Source organism: Centruroides sculpturatus, unplaced genomic scaffold, assembly GCF_000671375.1.
Source record: "Centruroides sculpturatus isolate CEXI.00-Female unplaced genomic scaffold, Cexi_2.0 scaffold881, whole genome shotgun sequence".
NCBI lineage: Eukaryota > Metazoa > Arthropoda > Arachnida > Scorpiones > Buthidae > Centruroides > Centruroides sculpturatus.
Window position 1 is genome coordinate 98,509 of NW_019385179.1, and position 16,410 is coordinate 114,918.

Below are 16,410 nucleotides of genomic sequence, written 5' to 3' on the forward strand. Positions count from 1 at the left end.
TCTGGATGTTTCAATTTCAGGAAATGCAATAAGATGTGTATTTTTACTCTGCAAGTGACAGAAATACATTTAAACTAGATAGATGACATCGATAAACATTGTCTCGAGTGCCTCAATGTACTTAGCCTGGATAAGTAGTTTGAGCAGTAATGTCACAAATGAAAGATAGTCATCTTTTTTTTTATGAACAATAAATCACTTATAAAGTACAGATAATAAAGAAATTAAATTAAACTAAAAAATAAATAAAATAATAATAAAATCAGTTCTCATTTAAATGGTACAGACCTGGACATGCAATTACAGCAGAGGAGACCAAAGAGCTAGGTGATGTGGCGCCATCTAGTGGGGATGAGGGACGTAAATCTGGTACAGTTTTTCTTTGACCTGGTATAACATTTCTGTAGTTCAGCTGAAATTCACCAAACTCTGCACTTTATATAAAAAACAGCACCCAAAAATGTCAAAATACATTTTTGTTAGTAAGCATCAAAGAGATGTAAGTTGACACTTTCATTTTATGAATATATCTTTTCTCAGAGTTAATTAAGCACATGCCATAACATTTTGACACCAAAATCATCAAACAGAATTTTTTAAAAATCGAACAGGAAAGTGCAAATGTTACCCCAGAAGCCTGGGCTTCGTCCAGGCAAATATGGAAAAAGGAACTTTATCATAGGAACAGTTTTTAGAATAAAGTCTATATGGAAGTCGAAAAAATCCTGGAAAACATCAATTAATAGTTTTTCCAAATTTAACTGTTAAAACAGAAAACAGCCAAAATGATTACAACAAATAAGTTAAATGACTTACATCCAAATGATAGCAAAAAATATTGTACAGTACTTCATTTTACATTGACATTTAATTTTGACCTTTAACTCCCAAAATTTGTTGGAAAATGTACATAATACACATATTAAGGGGACAGCAACAGCAATTATGCCCTAGCGGCTGAATTTTGAAGTAAAGTTTTTCCGAAAATCAAATATTTTGGACAGTATGATTACCAAATTTGATTGAGATTTGCCCAATAGTTTTTTCTACAGAGAGCTGTGAACATCTAATCTTTAATTGTAGGCACATAGCATATGCAGGATGATCATGTTTTTCTTATTCATGCCAAAAAAACAGTAACAATGAAACGATGATACAATATTCTAGAGCATAAATTTGGTAATTACCTGAAGTTTATTGTTCTATATCTGTACAATTTCATTAATTCAGGAAACCTAACTAAGAATACAAATGATTAATATCATTCCAGTTATCATGGATCTACATAACCGTAATGATATCGTTCCCTGTATGCCTTTTCCATGTCGAGAGACTTGCGTCTTATTCTCCGACCGATTGGTTCTAAGTCATTGTAACATTTGGTAAAAACTCTTTCTACCGCTTTGCTGGCTTCCTCGTACGTTACGTCACGTACTGCCAGAACGGAATAGATTGCTCGTTTTTTCACACAATCCTGTACAAGAAAAGAAAATACATAAATAAATACACTGTTATTTTATTATTATGCATAAAATTTTGTTGTAATTTGATAAAAACACTTTCAGATCGGTAAATTTGAAACCAAAAACTGTTCATATTTTGCAAACTGCCTGTGACAAATTGTGAAGACATTTATGCTAACTTAGCATTTATTTGCATTAACGCATATATCAAAATTAGAATGTATTAAATTTACCAAATTTTTCCTTTACACTTCTTAATCACAAAACCAAAAATCAGTTTTTTGGTTTCGTGTTCCGACGTTCATGTTTTGGGCTGAAAACATCGGCCGCAACCTCTCTAATGTTATTTGTTTCTTATGACACAATCAATATCATTGGTTTGCTTACTTAGTTGCTTGATAAAGAAACATGCCTATTGTTTAAAAAAAAAAAAATATGGGAAAAATGTAATTTCTTTTGAATGAGAAAACAATGTTCATTGGTTTGCTTACTTAGTTGCTTGATAAAGAAACATGCCTATTGTTTAAAAAAAAAAAAAATAGAAGGAAATTTTCATCGTTTGAATCCAAAAACAGCCCATATACTCAATCCCATTATAGGTTCACAAAGGGGTTGTCGGGTGGTTAATGGGCAAGACCTGACATATCCAGTATCATATTAGACTGGTTCTAGAAGATTTCCATACTATGGGAGGACATTTTCCTAAATAAACCGTAGGTTTGGCTAGAGTCCATTTGCATAAAATACTTGTAGTTTTACAAGCTTTACAAGTAATTATAAGAAAAATGTGTTGAATAAAATGTTTTCTAACAAGTTACTACTCGTAACCAATTGCGGTTGTATAAAGTTACTTGTTTGTTAAGTTACGGCAACGTAACAATTGGGCGATCTGACTAGAGGGTACGCCTTCCGGGAGGTCTTTTTGAGGGTAACTGGCCCCTATTCAGGCGTTACAGACGTGGAGAAAACCCGGAAAATTCCACGTCCGGACGAGGCGCAAACCCACGACCGAACTCCCAGTGTTCAGGGAACGGAACCGCTTGGCCACTGGTGGGCCCACGAAGTTACCTACAATCAGTATTAAATATGCTACAATTTTAATAAAAAATAAAAATTCGTCGCAGTAAATCTATTGTAACAAGTAAAATGTAGCACTTGTATACAAGAGAAATTTGTTTTATAAGCTTTTTATTATATATACAATATCAAATATACAAGAATTTGTTACAGTTACAGCGTTGCACTTTTAGTTTTTATAAAAATTTTCACCATCAATTTTTTACTCATAAAGTGATTATAAGTTTTGTTCTTATCGAATTCTCATATTTTAATTTTTAATTTGGTAGTAACTTATAATGGTTGACGATGATAAAGGTAATTTCTTTGACATACGATTACTGGAAAGAAGACGAAAGGTGAAAACAATTCTGAATGTGAATCATAAAAAGAATAAATTTTATTTAATTATAAAGAAATTAATATAATAAGTAATAAAAATGTAGAAAGTTTCTATATTTTAATCTTTATTATACTACATTTGGTCTTAATCTGGTTATACATAAAGTCCTAGTTTCGCCAATTGTGGTTTTATCAATTGAAGAAATATTTTTAATTGATTAATAAAGGAACCTGTATAGCAGAAATGGGCAAGCTTTTTCTAGATAAGAGTGACACAGAAGAGGGAAAAAACAAAATACAGGTAAATCACAATTATTTTTTCATGTATGACAATAAATTAACATAGGCATACTTAATTCTGACTTCTGGAACTGATGCGAACGTTACAGAACTGTAAATTCTTCGGAAAGGAGCAATTTTCTATGTTAAAAAATAACACAATTTATTAAAAACTGGTGTTGTGTTGTATATTCTACATTTCACGTTACATACATTCATACATACAAGAAAGACATTGACTGCACACGGTGTTTAGCCGGCAGAAAAGAGGGTAAGGGAAAGGGGAGAAGATAGACAATAGAGTAAGGTAGGATCCCTCTGAACGGAGTACGTATGGCTATAGTACTCTCTATGTTGATGTTGACGTGCACTTTTTGGGCTTCAAGGCCGTAGTCTCCCGAAGGGTCTAAAAGAAAATCTGAGTGTAGCCAATCAGTGGCGTGCCGTCATTAGAAGCGGTGGATGCGCCGCTTTCCTTGTATTTTCTAAAACATAAATACATATTAATTTTAATTATATGAAAATAATCGCACAATATTTTATTATAATCGCATTATNTAATCAACGCTCTACTGTATTTTAATAAATTTATGTATCATAAATTCAATAAATAAGATAAAAATAACAATTAAAATTGTATATACATTATGTTTTATAATTTCAGGCCTCGGAACAGAAAATGACTTCAAAATAAATGAGAATAGCAACTCCCAGTAAGGAAAAAGTGACTAAACAGCGACCAAAATAAAATTAGTTAGCCATGTTAACATATTTTATTTGTAAGATGTTGAGTCCAAATGTTATTATTTAGTTTGAGAACGTTTTCTTTTGTTTTAAGGACAATAACTTATTTTCATTATTAAGTAATTATAATTATAAATAAAGCAATCATAATTTGTAATTATGACCAGAAAATAGCACAAGTTGTGCTTCTGGCTATTGGTGCTGTTTGACACAGTGGCATAATTTAGAACTAATGTGTGCAAAGGGTCTAGATGTTTGTGTTCACTGCTCATGTGTTTGCATAACAAATTCGTTTCTCGCTTCTACATAAATGGTGTTGTGATTGTGAATTCTAGTCTGAAAAGTTCATTTTTGTTTTTTTCCCCCTCTTCTTGCATTTGCATAAATGCAGCCTTACAGTGAAGACTCTAATAGACTCCAGTCTCTGGCAAAACCAAAACTGGAACTTGAATTTCTGGTTTCATTTTTGAGTGTGTGGTATCTGAGTTGATTGATCAAAATTAGTGAAAGGGATTGTTAATTATCTTTTGCTTTATCTGTATATTTTGATCTGTTCTTTGATCAGTTTCTTTATTTTTGTAGAATATAACACTAGGCTAATAAGCACTGGGTTGGTCAGCCGGTTCAATAATTAAATGCAGGAGGCGTCTATTAAGTTAGAAGATACAGCAAGTTTCTCTTTAAAAAATTGAGAGAAAAATTGCCTGTATATTTATCATTTTTTCTAATGAGTTATCTTCTTAAATTTTGCAAATTGAAATTTTTAATTTGTTAAAATTATTAATTAGAAGAAAGTTTTTGGAGTTGTAGAATTATTAAAACTTATAATGAGACATTTCATTAAACAAAAAATCCAGAAAGAAAATGCATAACTTTTGCGGTGAACACAACAATGTAACAGAGGAAATTTAAAATTACTTTGCAGCACCATCCATTATAAAATTTTGTTTAAAAAACAATCTTTGTATTATTAATAATTAAAAAACTGCAATAGTTTAATTTTGAGGGTAGAGAAGAGTTTTATATAAAATTATAAATGCTAATAACAAGTAAAATCTTCATGAAGTCTAATTCCACTTGAGTTATGACACATGATCCCTATCTATCTTCCCACTCCTTGATTCTATAACCACCAAAATTTAAAAGCATCAATGCCCTTTATACACATGCTACCATGGTAAATTTTATTTCTTAATCATTACCCCATTCTGGGATAATACAAAATGGATGCCAACACATACAGAATTTTTTTTTTTTGCCACTTTTGGATTCAGGAGATCTCAAATTGCAGAGATTTGCAAAAAACTCAGAGGGTCAAATCTGACATTATTCCAATATTTTCCCATGTTATATATATGTTACTGTGAAAGACCGAAATTAGAGAATGTTGACACATACAAAATACCTCAGTGAAAGACCAAATATTTGGTTATATTATTATACATTCGAACAATCGCCGGTGTATGTTGAGAAGCACAGATAAGCTTTGGTGGAGGTCGAAACGACACCTGAGAAGCCAATGTCGACAGAGAGGCGACAGTCTGTCGCCAAATCCTTTGTGGGTCGCCGGAGGTAGGACAAGGTCGTACCTCTTTTCCCGGCAATGGTTTGGTGGAAAGCGTCCACTTTGTCACTGGATGGCGTTTTTGTTCATTTGAATGGTTTGTCAGGTCTAGTGGCGGAGGGTGGTCAGTAAGGCGTCGGTGATGTCCGAATAAAAGACACCATTAACAGATTCGTAATCACGTCATCAATTCGTAATCACATAATCAGTTCGTAATTTGTAAAGAAAAGTTACTTTCCATAGATGTGATCTCTTCTCAAAAAATATCGCTGAGAGAAGCAGCTGCAGCTAATTCGAAAAGTGGAGGGCAAGGCTATACATGCTGTCATTGCAAAAAAAAAAAAAAGTGTTCGACGAATAAATGAAGTTGTAAAAGCAAGGGACTCTCGTGCAATTCAAAGTGCCATAATAGTTTAAGTTGTTGCAATAAATAAGATTGTATAACGTTAATCACATAATATATGTGTAAGTTTACTATTGCGTATTATTTTTCTTTTCTGATAAAGAATGTACTGCTTGTTTTAGGTTAAACAGTTTATTTACATGTGCTGTTACTTAAGCTTTCTCCTATTTTGACATATTAAAATGTTGCATTTTTGTCTTAACGTAATAAAAATATTTTTATTTAACATTCATCATCAGTGCATGCTGAATGTCGACATTTGTCGGTATAAGTGAGAAATAATGATATTTAGCAAGTATTTCGTACATACACGAAACGACTGTGTGAATGCTGACATTCACCAGAGAATGTTGACATTCGCCAGATATCGGTCATTCACAGTAACATATATATATTAATATAACATGGGAAAGCTGGGAAAAACACTGTTTTTATTTATTATTCATCAATAAATCCTGTAATCTGTTATAAAGTTATAAATTTATCAAATTGTTTCTTAATAAAGTTTCCAAATTTTATAAATTATTAACTTGAAAAAAAGATAAATAAGTGTCCTTTTAAATTATGTTGATCTATTTTTGCACCTGGTTTTCATTATTAAACTGGTTTATTAACATCTCATCTGTCTTCAAATTAAAGATGTAAAGATTAATTGTGAATGGCTTGGAAGGAATTAAAACACTACTTCAAAAAAGAAATTTTTTCGACATTAGACCATGCGCTCTCAAATTTATGATATTGCATAACTAACACTTTTAAGACCTCAAAAGTCATGTAATAACATGAAGATTTCAATGTGCAACAAGAGAAAGACATTAAGTACTTAAATTGTAACGCCCATAAAGATTAATTAATGAAGTAACACGTGAAGTTTGGCATCATAAAAATGTCATTGTCAATCTGTGTCAGCAGAAAAAGTGAGAAATAGTGATATATCCCCGAAATAGTTGAGAAAAAGTGACTAATTTAAAAATAGCGAGAATAGTGATCTGTTCCGAGGCCTGTAATTTTCATATTTTTAAATTATATTATTAATCATCTAACTCTTGATATATGAAATAAAATATCTAAGTATAAAAATAAATAGTTTATTAATTTATGTAAATAAGTTTAAATTAAAAGCTAGAAAATGTAAGAAAAATTATAAATAGTATTCAAAAATTACATATTTGACATAAAAGTAGCTTATGTACTTACAGCATGCCGTTTTGCTATGTTAATTGGTGACGCTACTCCATCGACTACTGCACCAAGAAACGAACAATGCAATAGATTAGATGCTCGTATCTATAAAATTTATTATATTCCGAGATTAGCATAAATCTTGAAGAATTATAATCCGTAAAATAAGTTAGTAATTTCAAATTCTCAAAATGATGGATCTTAATTAAATATTGATGTGAAGAATATGTTATAAGAAAACTTCTATCAAAATGTATAACTTTATTTTGTCATAAATTTCATTTATTTAATTTAAAAAATAGAATCAGATATAAACCAAACACCTTAAAAGCAAAATTTAAAATAGAACAGAGTAAACATTTCTGCCTTATGAAGTTATCAAAAAGATTAGTGCTGAAGAAGATTTGAAACAAATTTTACATTATGAAGAAAACGAAATCCAAATTATCAACAAGTAGATTTCCACATGCTGAAGGCAACTCTGTGCTGGAAGTAAACGAGGATGAAAAAGACATACATGGAACAGTTCCACTCTAAATAATGTTTGAATTGTTTGTGAGGAGGAGGGAACTGGCATGCATACTTGTTTTAAATGCAATTCCTAGATTTATGTCATCTGTGGAATACCTCTCAAAGATGTTCAAGGTTCCTCTTGGCCATTTTCCAAAAACAGCATGGTTATGGCTAAGTAGTAGTTGGTGTAAATTGTAAAAAAACACAAAATTAGTTGAGAAGAAAAATGCATGTAAGAACTTGGAGAAGTAACCTAAGTATATGAAAACAATAACATACAAGAGTCATCCTCAAGCAAAAGTCAGTGATATTCCAGATGTGGATAAACGCAAAAGGGCTTGTCAAAACATTTCTACTCTGTACTGTTATGGAAATAATCAAGATGTAGCTTACAAACTAGATACAAAGAACAGTTTACAAAATCATTTATTCTGAAATAAAAATTTAGACTTTTTAGATGTTGACCAAACACAATCAGTTTCTCTCCAGAGAGCTACTACAGCAGCAGTTGTTAATGATGGCCAAGATGTTTTTTAAATGCCAGTTCACATAGCTGTGCAAAAAAGCATACGTGCAAAGGTAAAAATATAGCCTAAAATACAATTCCAAATGTCACAACAGCCTAGCTTATGAGAATATATAGACTAACAGCATACTTCATTTTATTTCATATTTCACACTTCTCACATTCCAATATTCCATATAAATACATAGATTTTAAATTTTGGATCATAGAATCATATTTATAAATTCTCAAATTTCATAACAAAATTTACTGATGTAAATATGAAAATATATAACATCTCATTGCAATTAAAATCTTCTAAGTACTGAGAAGATATTTAAAAATACTAACTTTATTTAATTAATTAAATAAGTAAAAAGTTTGTTTCATAAAATTTGTTTATAACTGTTTAAAATTTAAAAAAAATCAAATAAAAATTCTCATTGTTTAAAAACAAATTATTCTGTTTTAATTCAAGTATATTGGAAACTGATTATGAAAACTGGGCATTTGTTAAAACTAGAATTGACTGATATATACAGTGGGTGATTGGTTAACGAACATAATCTGTTCCAACACTTTGTTCGCTATCCGAACTGTTCGTTAATCGATTATCGATTTACCATACGTTTGTATGGGAATTTGATTAATTCATTCTGGAGACCACAAAAAATAAAAAAAATATATACTTTCTTACTACATTCATTTATATGTAATAATAAAAATACATATATACACAGTCTTGCATTTTTATTAGTTATGTTTTTTTTGTTTGTGGAGTTAAAGAATCTGTCTAATGTCAATTGCTTTTCTCTCTTCTTCAGGATTTTCATAAGTAATTAATAGCATTGTAATTGTAGAGATCCCCAAGCCTATTAACCTCAACCTGGTTTGTATGGCATTCTAAGACCACTGATCTGACATCCCCCACTTCTTCAAAAGATCTTTAATTAATAGCAGATATCGGTATTAATCCTCTTTTTCATAATAAAACATATCTCGCTGAGTTTCTTGGTGTTCTTCATTCAAGAGTTCTTGGTGTTCTTCTGTTGTCAGATCTGTTTCAGGTTCCATTATAAGCTCTTCAATGCTCTTTATTTCTCAGAAGTGATTTTTGTTACTCCTTTAGCTGCTTGAGTCTTCTTGACTATACAGTATCTTTCTTAGATAAGATTGAACTGCACCCTACTGTAGTTTTGTTCAAGCCATACTGCCCAGTAACATCAGACATCTTCTGCCCACTCTCTACCTTTGTTATTTTACCTTTTGAAAATAAAACTCGATGCAAAACTATGAGTGTCCGTCCGACAGTCTAGTGAATACTATAAAAGAATTGTTTCTGTCAGAAAAATAAAAGGCTGGAATTACAAGGGAGAGTTTCAAAGTTTGGAGGAATACTATCTGATGAGTATATTTTGGGTTGAGTGTCAATGTTGACGTCTCCAGTGCCTGAAGCCAAGAGAAAATCAATCCGGTATTTGCTATTTTCATCGTTTCTTTTTATGTTTGTTCAATAAAGTGTTCATTGTCCGATCATAAAAATCTTTCTCGAAAGTGTTCGTTATCCGATCACCCACTGTAATATCTAAGTCTGAAATTCATCAAATAAAGTTAGTAATTTTGCTTATTGACAAAAGAATAAAATAACTTCCCATTCTACCTAAAACAGACAATGTTTTTGAGTTTTTATTAGTCATTTTTAGTTTTTCCAAATGCCACAAGTCCATAACAATTTAGATTAGGCAATTCAAGAATGATCAGATTTCGGAGTTTGCTTGTAATGTTTATACAATAAAATAGTGCATTCATAAATCTTAGAATTTAACCTGATATAAATCTGATTAAATTTATTGCAACTTAATTTTATTGTCTGTTGAACTTTTTAAATTTAAAAACTTTTTATAGTTTTAAAATTTAAAAAGTTCAATAGCAATAAAACTAAGTTACAATAGATTTAATCTGAAATCTATCATCATGAGATTTATTTTAGGCTAATTATTCAAATTTTATAGTCAATTTATATTATAATTGAACTTACTTCTGTACATGCTAAATGGTCCAGATTTTTAAAATCCATATTAGCTCTGCAATAATCAAACATATGTATTAACTCATGACTCATTGCTCCTTGCACTCTTCCAGATGATTTGGCCACATTCTGACATATTATAACCTGATTTAATTCAGGATCATAACCTCCACTTACTATATCATCGCAAGGTTCACATACCACGTGACGTTTAAGATCAAAATCACTGAAATAAATAAACACATATAAATTATTAAACTAACACAAAACGACTACTAATCCTAACACTGCGTTGAGTAACAACAATCCACAAAATCTTTTTATAACACTGTTGTGTCCTATAACAGTCTTCACAGATATTTTCGACCTCCACCGAGGTCTGCTTCAGGTGGTGTCTCCTCTTGATCGTTGGAACGATGACGCCCAAGATGTAAATAATGCGCGTATCGCGTTTCACCTCTCTGCTTGTCCCCATCCGAATTCTTCGAATAAGAATCACCACACCTGTGTGATTATTTCTCTGTCTTTAAAGTTGATGCAGGTGCCCCCAATGTTGGCTTTATAAATCTCCCAGGCCTCCAGGTGACGGATGTGATCAATACGAAATGCCCGTCTGATTACTTTGGTGTTTTGGAAGTCCGCCCGAATTTCCGGGTCAGTAATGTAGGCTGACAAGGCGGTGGTGTGCCTGTTATTTTTAATACCCGCTCAATGCTCACGTAACCATTTTTGTGTTGAGTGGATGGTGGAGCCAATGTAAACTAAGTCTCTATGGAATCTATCGTCCCTGATGGGAATAGAGTATACCCTCTATTGCATCCTTGGCATTGCACAGCAGGTTGTAAATAGTGCCAGTTCTCCTGTACGCGATTTTTTTGTGATTACGGCAAGCAATCTCCTTGTATAGGGGGTCTAAATGTTGGTTGAACCAGATGGCCGCACGTCTATCGTTCTTAACTGGTTGGTGGCCACGGTCCGCGTAGGCAGGGGGCTGCTACTGCGGCATGGGGGACGGTTGGCGCAGGCAGGGGGCTGCTACTGCGGCATGGGGGACGGTTGGCGCAGGCATGGGCTAAACCACAAATCATGCCTTTACTGTAGTCATGCTCAACGGCAAATTGCCATTGAGCATGCCTCCTGCCTAAGCCAGACTGCAGCCACCAACCAATTAAGAACGATAGACGTGCAGCCATCCGGTTCAACCAACATTTAGACCCCCTATACAAGGAGATTGCTTGCCGTAATCACAAAAAAATCGCGTACAGGAGAACTGACACTATTTACAACCTGCTGCGCAACGCCAAGGACACAATAGATCTCAACAGGGCCCCAGGGGTATACTCCATTCCTATCAGGGACGATAGATTCCATAGAGACTTAGTTTACATTGGTTCCACCATCCGCTCAACACAAAAACGGTTATGTCAGCATCGAGCGGGTATTAAAAATAACAGGCACACCACTGCCTTGTCGGCCTACATTACCGACTCAGAAATTCGGGCAGACTTCCAAAACACCAAAGTAATCAGACGGGCGTTTCATATTGATCACATCCGTCATTTGGAGGCCTGGGAGATTTAGAAAGCCAACATTGGGGGCACCTGCATCAACTTTAAAGATGGAGAAACGATCACACAGACGTGGCGATTCTTATTCGAAGAATTCGAATGGGGACAAGTGGAGGGGTGAAACGCGATATGCGCATTATTTACATCTCGGGCATCATCGTTTCAACGGTCAAGAGGAGACACCATTTAGTCACCACCTGAAGCAGACCTCGGTGGAGGTCAAAAACCTTCATGAAGACTGTTATAGGACAACACTGTTATAAAAAGGTTTTGTGGATTGTAATTATTCAACTGTCATCTATAATAAATCATGTCATCCACAGAATCACTCAATATACAAAAGAGAATAAGATAAATCATATAAATAGTTAGACCATTATTTTCATTGAAATTATATCTCTTACTTGTATTAGCTTAACATTTAATATCATATAAATTTTTTAAAATAGAACATGAACTTACCAACCTGAACTGTGTAATGCACTGATCATTAATTTGACCAAAGGACCTGTAACAATAATAGCATTAATTTTTTTAAATATTTGCACCAAATATTTAACAAATAATAGTTTTTCATATAAAATATACAGTAAGTGGTTTATTTAGAGAATTATTCAGACAATCACAAATCAAATGATTTCAGTCTACTTGATAGACCATCAGGATATAGAGCAGTTCAAAATGGAAATATTAACATTTGAAATAAATATAAATTTTTGAAGAAATCAAATACTTAAATACATCAATATAACATTTGCAGCTTGCAGTTTTACAATAAAAATAAGTAAACAAAAATGTATAACTGAGTGAATTATATTTCCATTAAAATTGCATTGATGTGCTTGTTCTTGACTTGTTAATTAATGCGTATTTCCACACACTTGCAACAGATTCAGCATCTTTTGCATTTAAGCATTCACCAACTAACTTCTACTTAAATATTTTCATTTTTTCCACTGTGTACCTACAGAATGAAGTGATATTCCCGACAACCTTTACTCAATCCTATTTAATCTCGATATCCTTCATGTTGGCAAAACTGGCTAGAGCTATGCAATTTCTTCTATTACATGTACAGTACCTATATATAATAGAAGCAACTGCAGAAATATTTATGCAAAAGTTAGTGAATAAATGCTTAAAAACAAAAGCAACCAAATCTCTTGCCAATGTGGGGAAATATTTATTAATTAACATATGAAGAATATGCATGTCAATTTTAACAGATGGTCGTCTATCAAATAGACCAAAAATGTTTGATTTGTGAGTAAAACAATGATGTTTATGGTGTGATACCAGCTCAATAAGTAGCATTCGTATTGAATTTGAATTATTCAGATACAGATATTCCAGTTTTCACTGCTATTTTTCTGTACAGAAGAATTATTTCACAGATTTAAAAAATTTAAAACATTAAAAAGAATATCTCAAGTAATTAATGAGTCGCTAAATTCATATAACAGGATAAATTGATAATAGGTTAGACAAGTTTTGAAAACTTTTTTCAAAAAGTTCAATACTAAAAATCTTTAAATATAATTTTCTTATTTGAAACACAAAATTATGCTACATTTTAGTTTTTATGAGATGATAAAGCAAAATTATAATAAAATAAATTACGTAATATTTTATATTGTATTTACAATTAATAAATCAAAAAATTTTGTAGTTATCTTGTATCTACACTGAAATTTGAAAACAAAATATCATTACTTAGAATTTTGTGGCAAATGAAGTGTCATAAAATTAATCACAAATTGCAAGTTTGAAAAATGAAATGACTGAATAAATATGTGCAAGGATTGAGTCTGTTCAATCTATAATAAATTCTTGGTATTCTTGTTGTATGCAGTCTATCATATATTCCTATTGTTATGTATTTCATGTTCAGACTTGGATGAATTTGTACTGCAATATATGAATTGGAATATTTGAAAAAAGAAGTACGATGGGTGGCAGAAACACCATTGTTCAATTTAGCAAATGCCTACTAAGAAAATAAATAATATCAACAAAGAAGAAATCAGTGACAAAGATATGTTCACTCAATGAAGTCATGGCCAGCAAACTAAAGGGCCAAGGGTGTTTGGAATGTGCCAAAAGGGATATTGACATAAGACATTTTATTGTTGAAATAAAAAGTTCTTTTCTATTAATGGGACACCAGTTATATCTTTAATCTGATGCACGACACTCGTCTGATTGCTCCACCAAGACTATTGCATTTAATTATTTATATTTAGCCCACGTGACTGTGCCAGCTTCGAGTAGTCCACTCGACTGTTTGTGGAGTAATTGATGTTATATAGTTTTAGGGAGTGTGAGGGCTTGCCCCCACCCGGGTGCCGAGGTGCGAGCAATAGCAAGCACCAAAGTGCACAACTATAAACAAAGCATGTAGAATAGGCAGTATACTGATACATGTTCAAAACTGATCTTTGGAGGTGAATATCTCGCAAAGGGTCAACAATTCTGGGTGGTGCGAAACCCCTCATTCAGAGAATCTTACCATATCAACTGGTGTCCCGTTAACAGAAAAGTACCAAATAAAGACCATTCAACTCTTAATAAAGTAATCCAAAACAAAACAAATCTACCTATTCATCAGAAATCCATTCTGATGAATGGGCAGATTGAAGGACATTGAACATTGGCTACATTCAAAACACTAAACCATTATAAATATTTATAGATCCTACATCTAGTACAAATACACAACAAACAGAAGCACTATGGGCTCCACTGAAAATAAGGATGGTAAAGAAAATGTACAGAATTTGTCAAGAAATACTTCTTTCTTATTTTGCTGAACAATGGTGGTGTCTAAAAATCCAAGAAAAGCCATGAAGTTGTACAAATAGGCTAATGTAATTTTTATTCGTTTAATGTCTTAATGAGCCCAGTGGCAAAGTGGTTCCGTTCCAAGAGTTTGGGCGTAAGTTTGTACCTTGCCCATACAGGCCGGCCACATGGAGTTTTCTCCACATCTATAACGCCCGAATAGGGGCCAGCTAGCCTTAAAAGACCACCCGGAAAGCATTATTCCCCCACATAACTGCAGCATGGAAGGCAATGGATAACCACCATGCATTCGTGGTTTTCCCCAAGATTTGATGGATAGAAGATTTCAAAAAACTGTCCATCATCTACAACTCTGTAAAAGAGGACGCAATGGAATGAATGAATGTTTTCCCATTTTTCTTCATTTCTTTCTTAATTTTATTATTTTCCATAAAAAGTAAACCTACATAAAATTTCCTAAACACTCTTAGTCTTTGGCAATGCTAACACACTGGCAATTTGCTAAGGGAGAGGTGTCTGTCGGGAAGATTTCTGTAGAAAACTGACCCCTATTAAATGTTAGACTATACTTGGTTAGACACTCGAGAAAAACTCCACGTGGCCAGCCCATAGGTCAAGCACAAACCTCCACTGCGTCTTGCATTGTTAACCAGTTAATGTAAATATTTTAGCAACTGTGTACGTAAATTGGCATACAAATTTTATAGAAATGACACAATTTATTAGATTATATAATAAACAATTAATTACTCTTCTCCATAACTTCGCACACGTGTTGTTCGCATTTCAAATGATCGGTAGGCTTTGCGCTTAAAGATTCTTCTATCCAATTTTTCATATGATTTTTCCTCCCGGGAAAATGTTTTAAATCATACCCATCCGTCGAACATTCCCTATTAGAAACATTCTCTCCCTTCGTTTCTGCCGGAACATCCTTCCCGGAGGGCGCCATTTTGATTAAATTTATCGGACCTCTGGTGGCCATATTTAAAAAGAAAAAATAATTTAAAATACAATATTAATAATTAGTATTTCTAAAGAAAATTAATTAATTCTATAATAATACTATGCATGGAATAAATAGAGATTTTTGAGTAAAGCATGGCTAACAAAAAAAAATTATAAAATGTTTGAGATACGAATGGAATTTTAATCAATCTATAGAATGAAACTGCTTTCAAAATGAAGAGTTGTTTCATCTATAATGTTTCATAGCGGATACAATAGCATACGTAATAAATGACATTCTAGAGTATCAGCTGCGCTCGCAAAATATAGATAGATGAATGGACATAATGGAGGAAGCTTCAAACTATGATTCAATGTCGTCGGATCAGCGCTCTCATAAGATGGTGCCGGTTGCAATCGGGGCTAACTTGGCCTTAAAAACAAGGAATTTGGTTTTGATCAACATACAACGAACAACCAACTACATAAAAATAGTTGCATGAACAATAGACAAACATCGTTCGTTAGTTTATTTTATATTTGCGCAATAGACTAGCTAGACGTCATGAATTTTCTGTTAACTCATTAAAAATTAGAAATCAATTAGAATTAAGTAAAGGGCAATCCAGATGTAAGAGGAAGCACGTCCTCAAAGTTTTCCAATGTAGAGTATTAGGAAATTACAGAGAAAATTTGTATTTACTAATCATTACATTGTGTTTATGATTCTAAGTGCTTCATAATTAGAGCTGCTAACCGTTAGCTATTGGAGTTCCTGTCAACTTGTCAGAGCAATGATTGACAAGTCTGCGATTATCCTTGAATATCTTACACGAGAAGTACATTAGCTAATTAGTGTACTTCTCATGCAAGATATAAGAAGAGAAATGCCAAAGTTGTAAAGAAATAATTAATTAATTAACGAATTACAAGTATGTTCAGGACACAGGAGAGCGACCACAAAAACTTCAATTGGGTTTCTTAATAGAATAACAGAGTAAGAAGAACCAGA

General features: G+C 32.8%; 1 protein-coding gene across 1 annotated transcript; it reads right to left on the bottom strand.

Annotated features, from left to right (window-relative positions):
• Positions 1 to 188: 188 nt before the first annotated feature.
• On the bottom strand, positions 189 to 15,407 carry LOC111635818 (mitochondrial inner membrane protease ATP23 homolog). The gene is made up of 5 exons (XM_023380919.1): positions 15,201 to 15,407; positions 12,111 to 12,156; positions 10,090 to 10,306; positions 7,049 to 7,138; positions 189 to 1,474 (listed from the first exon to the last, which is right to left on the bottom strand). The coding sequence occupies exons 1-5, from the start codon at positions 15,400 to 15,402 to the stop codon at positions 1,274 to 1,276; spliced, it is 756 nt and encodes a 251-aa protein (XP_023236687.1). The 5' UTR covers positions 15,403 to 15,407; the 3' UTR covers positions 189 to 1,273.
• Positions 15,408 to 16,410: the final 1,003 nt, after the last annotated feature.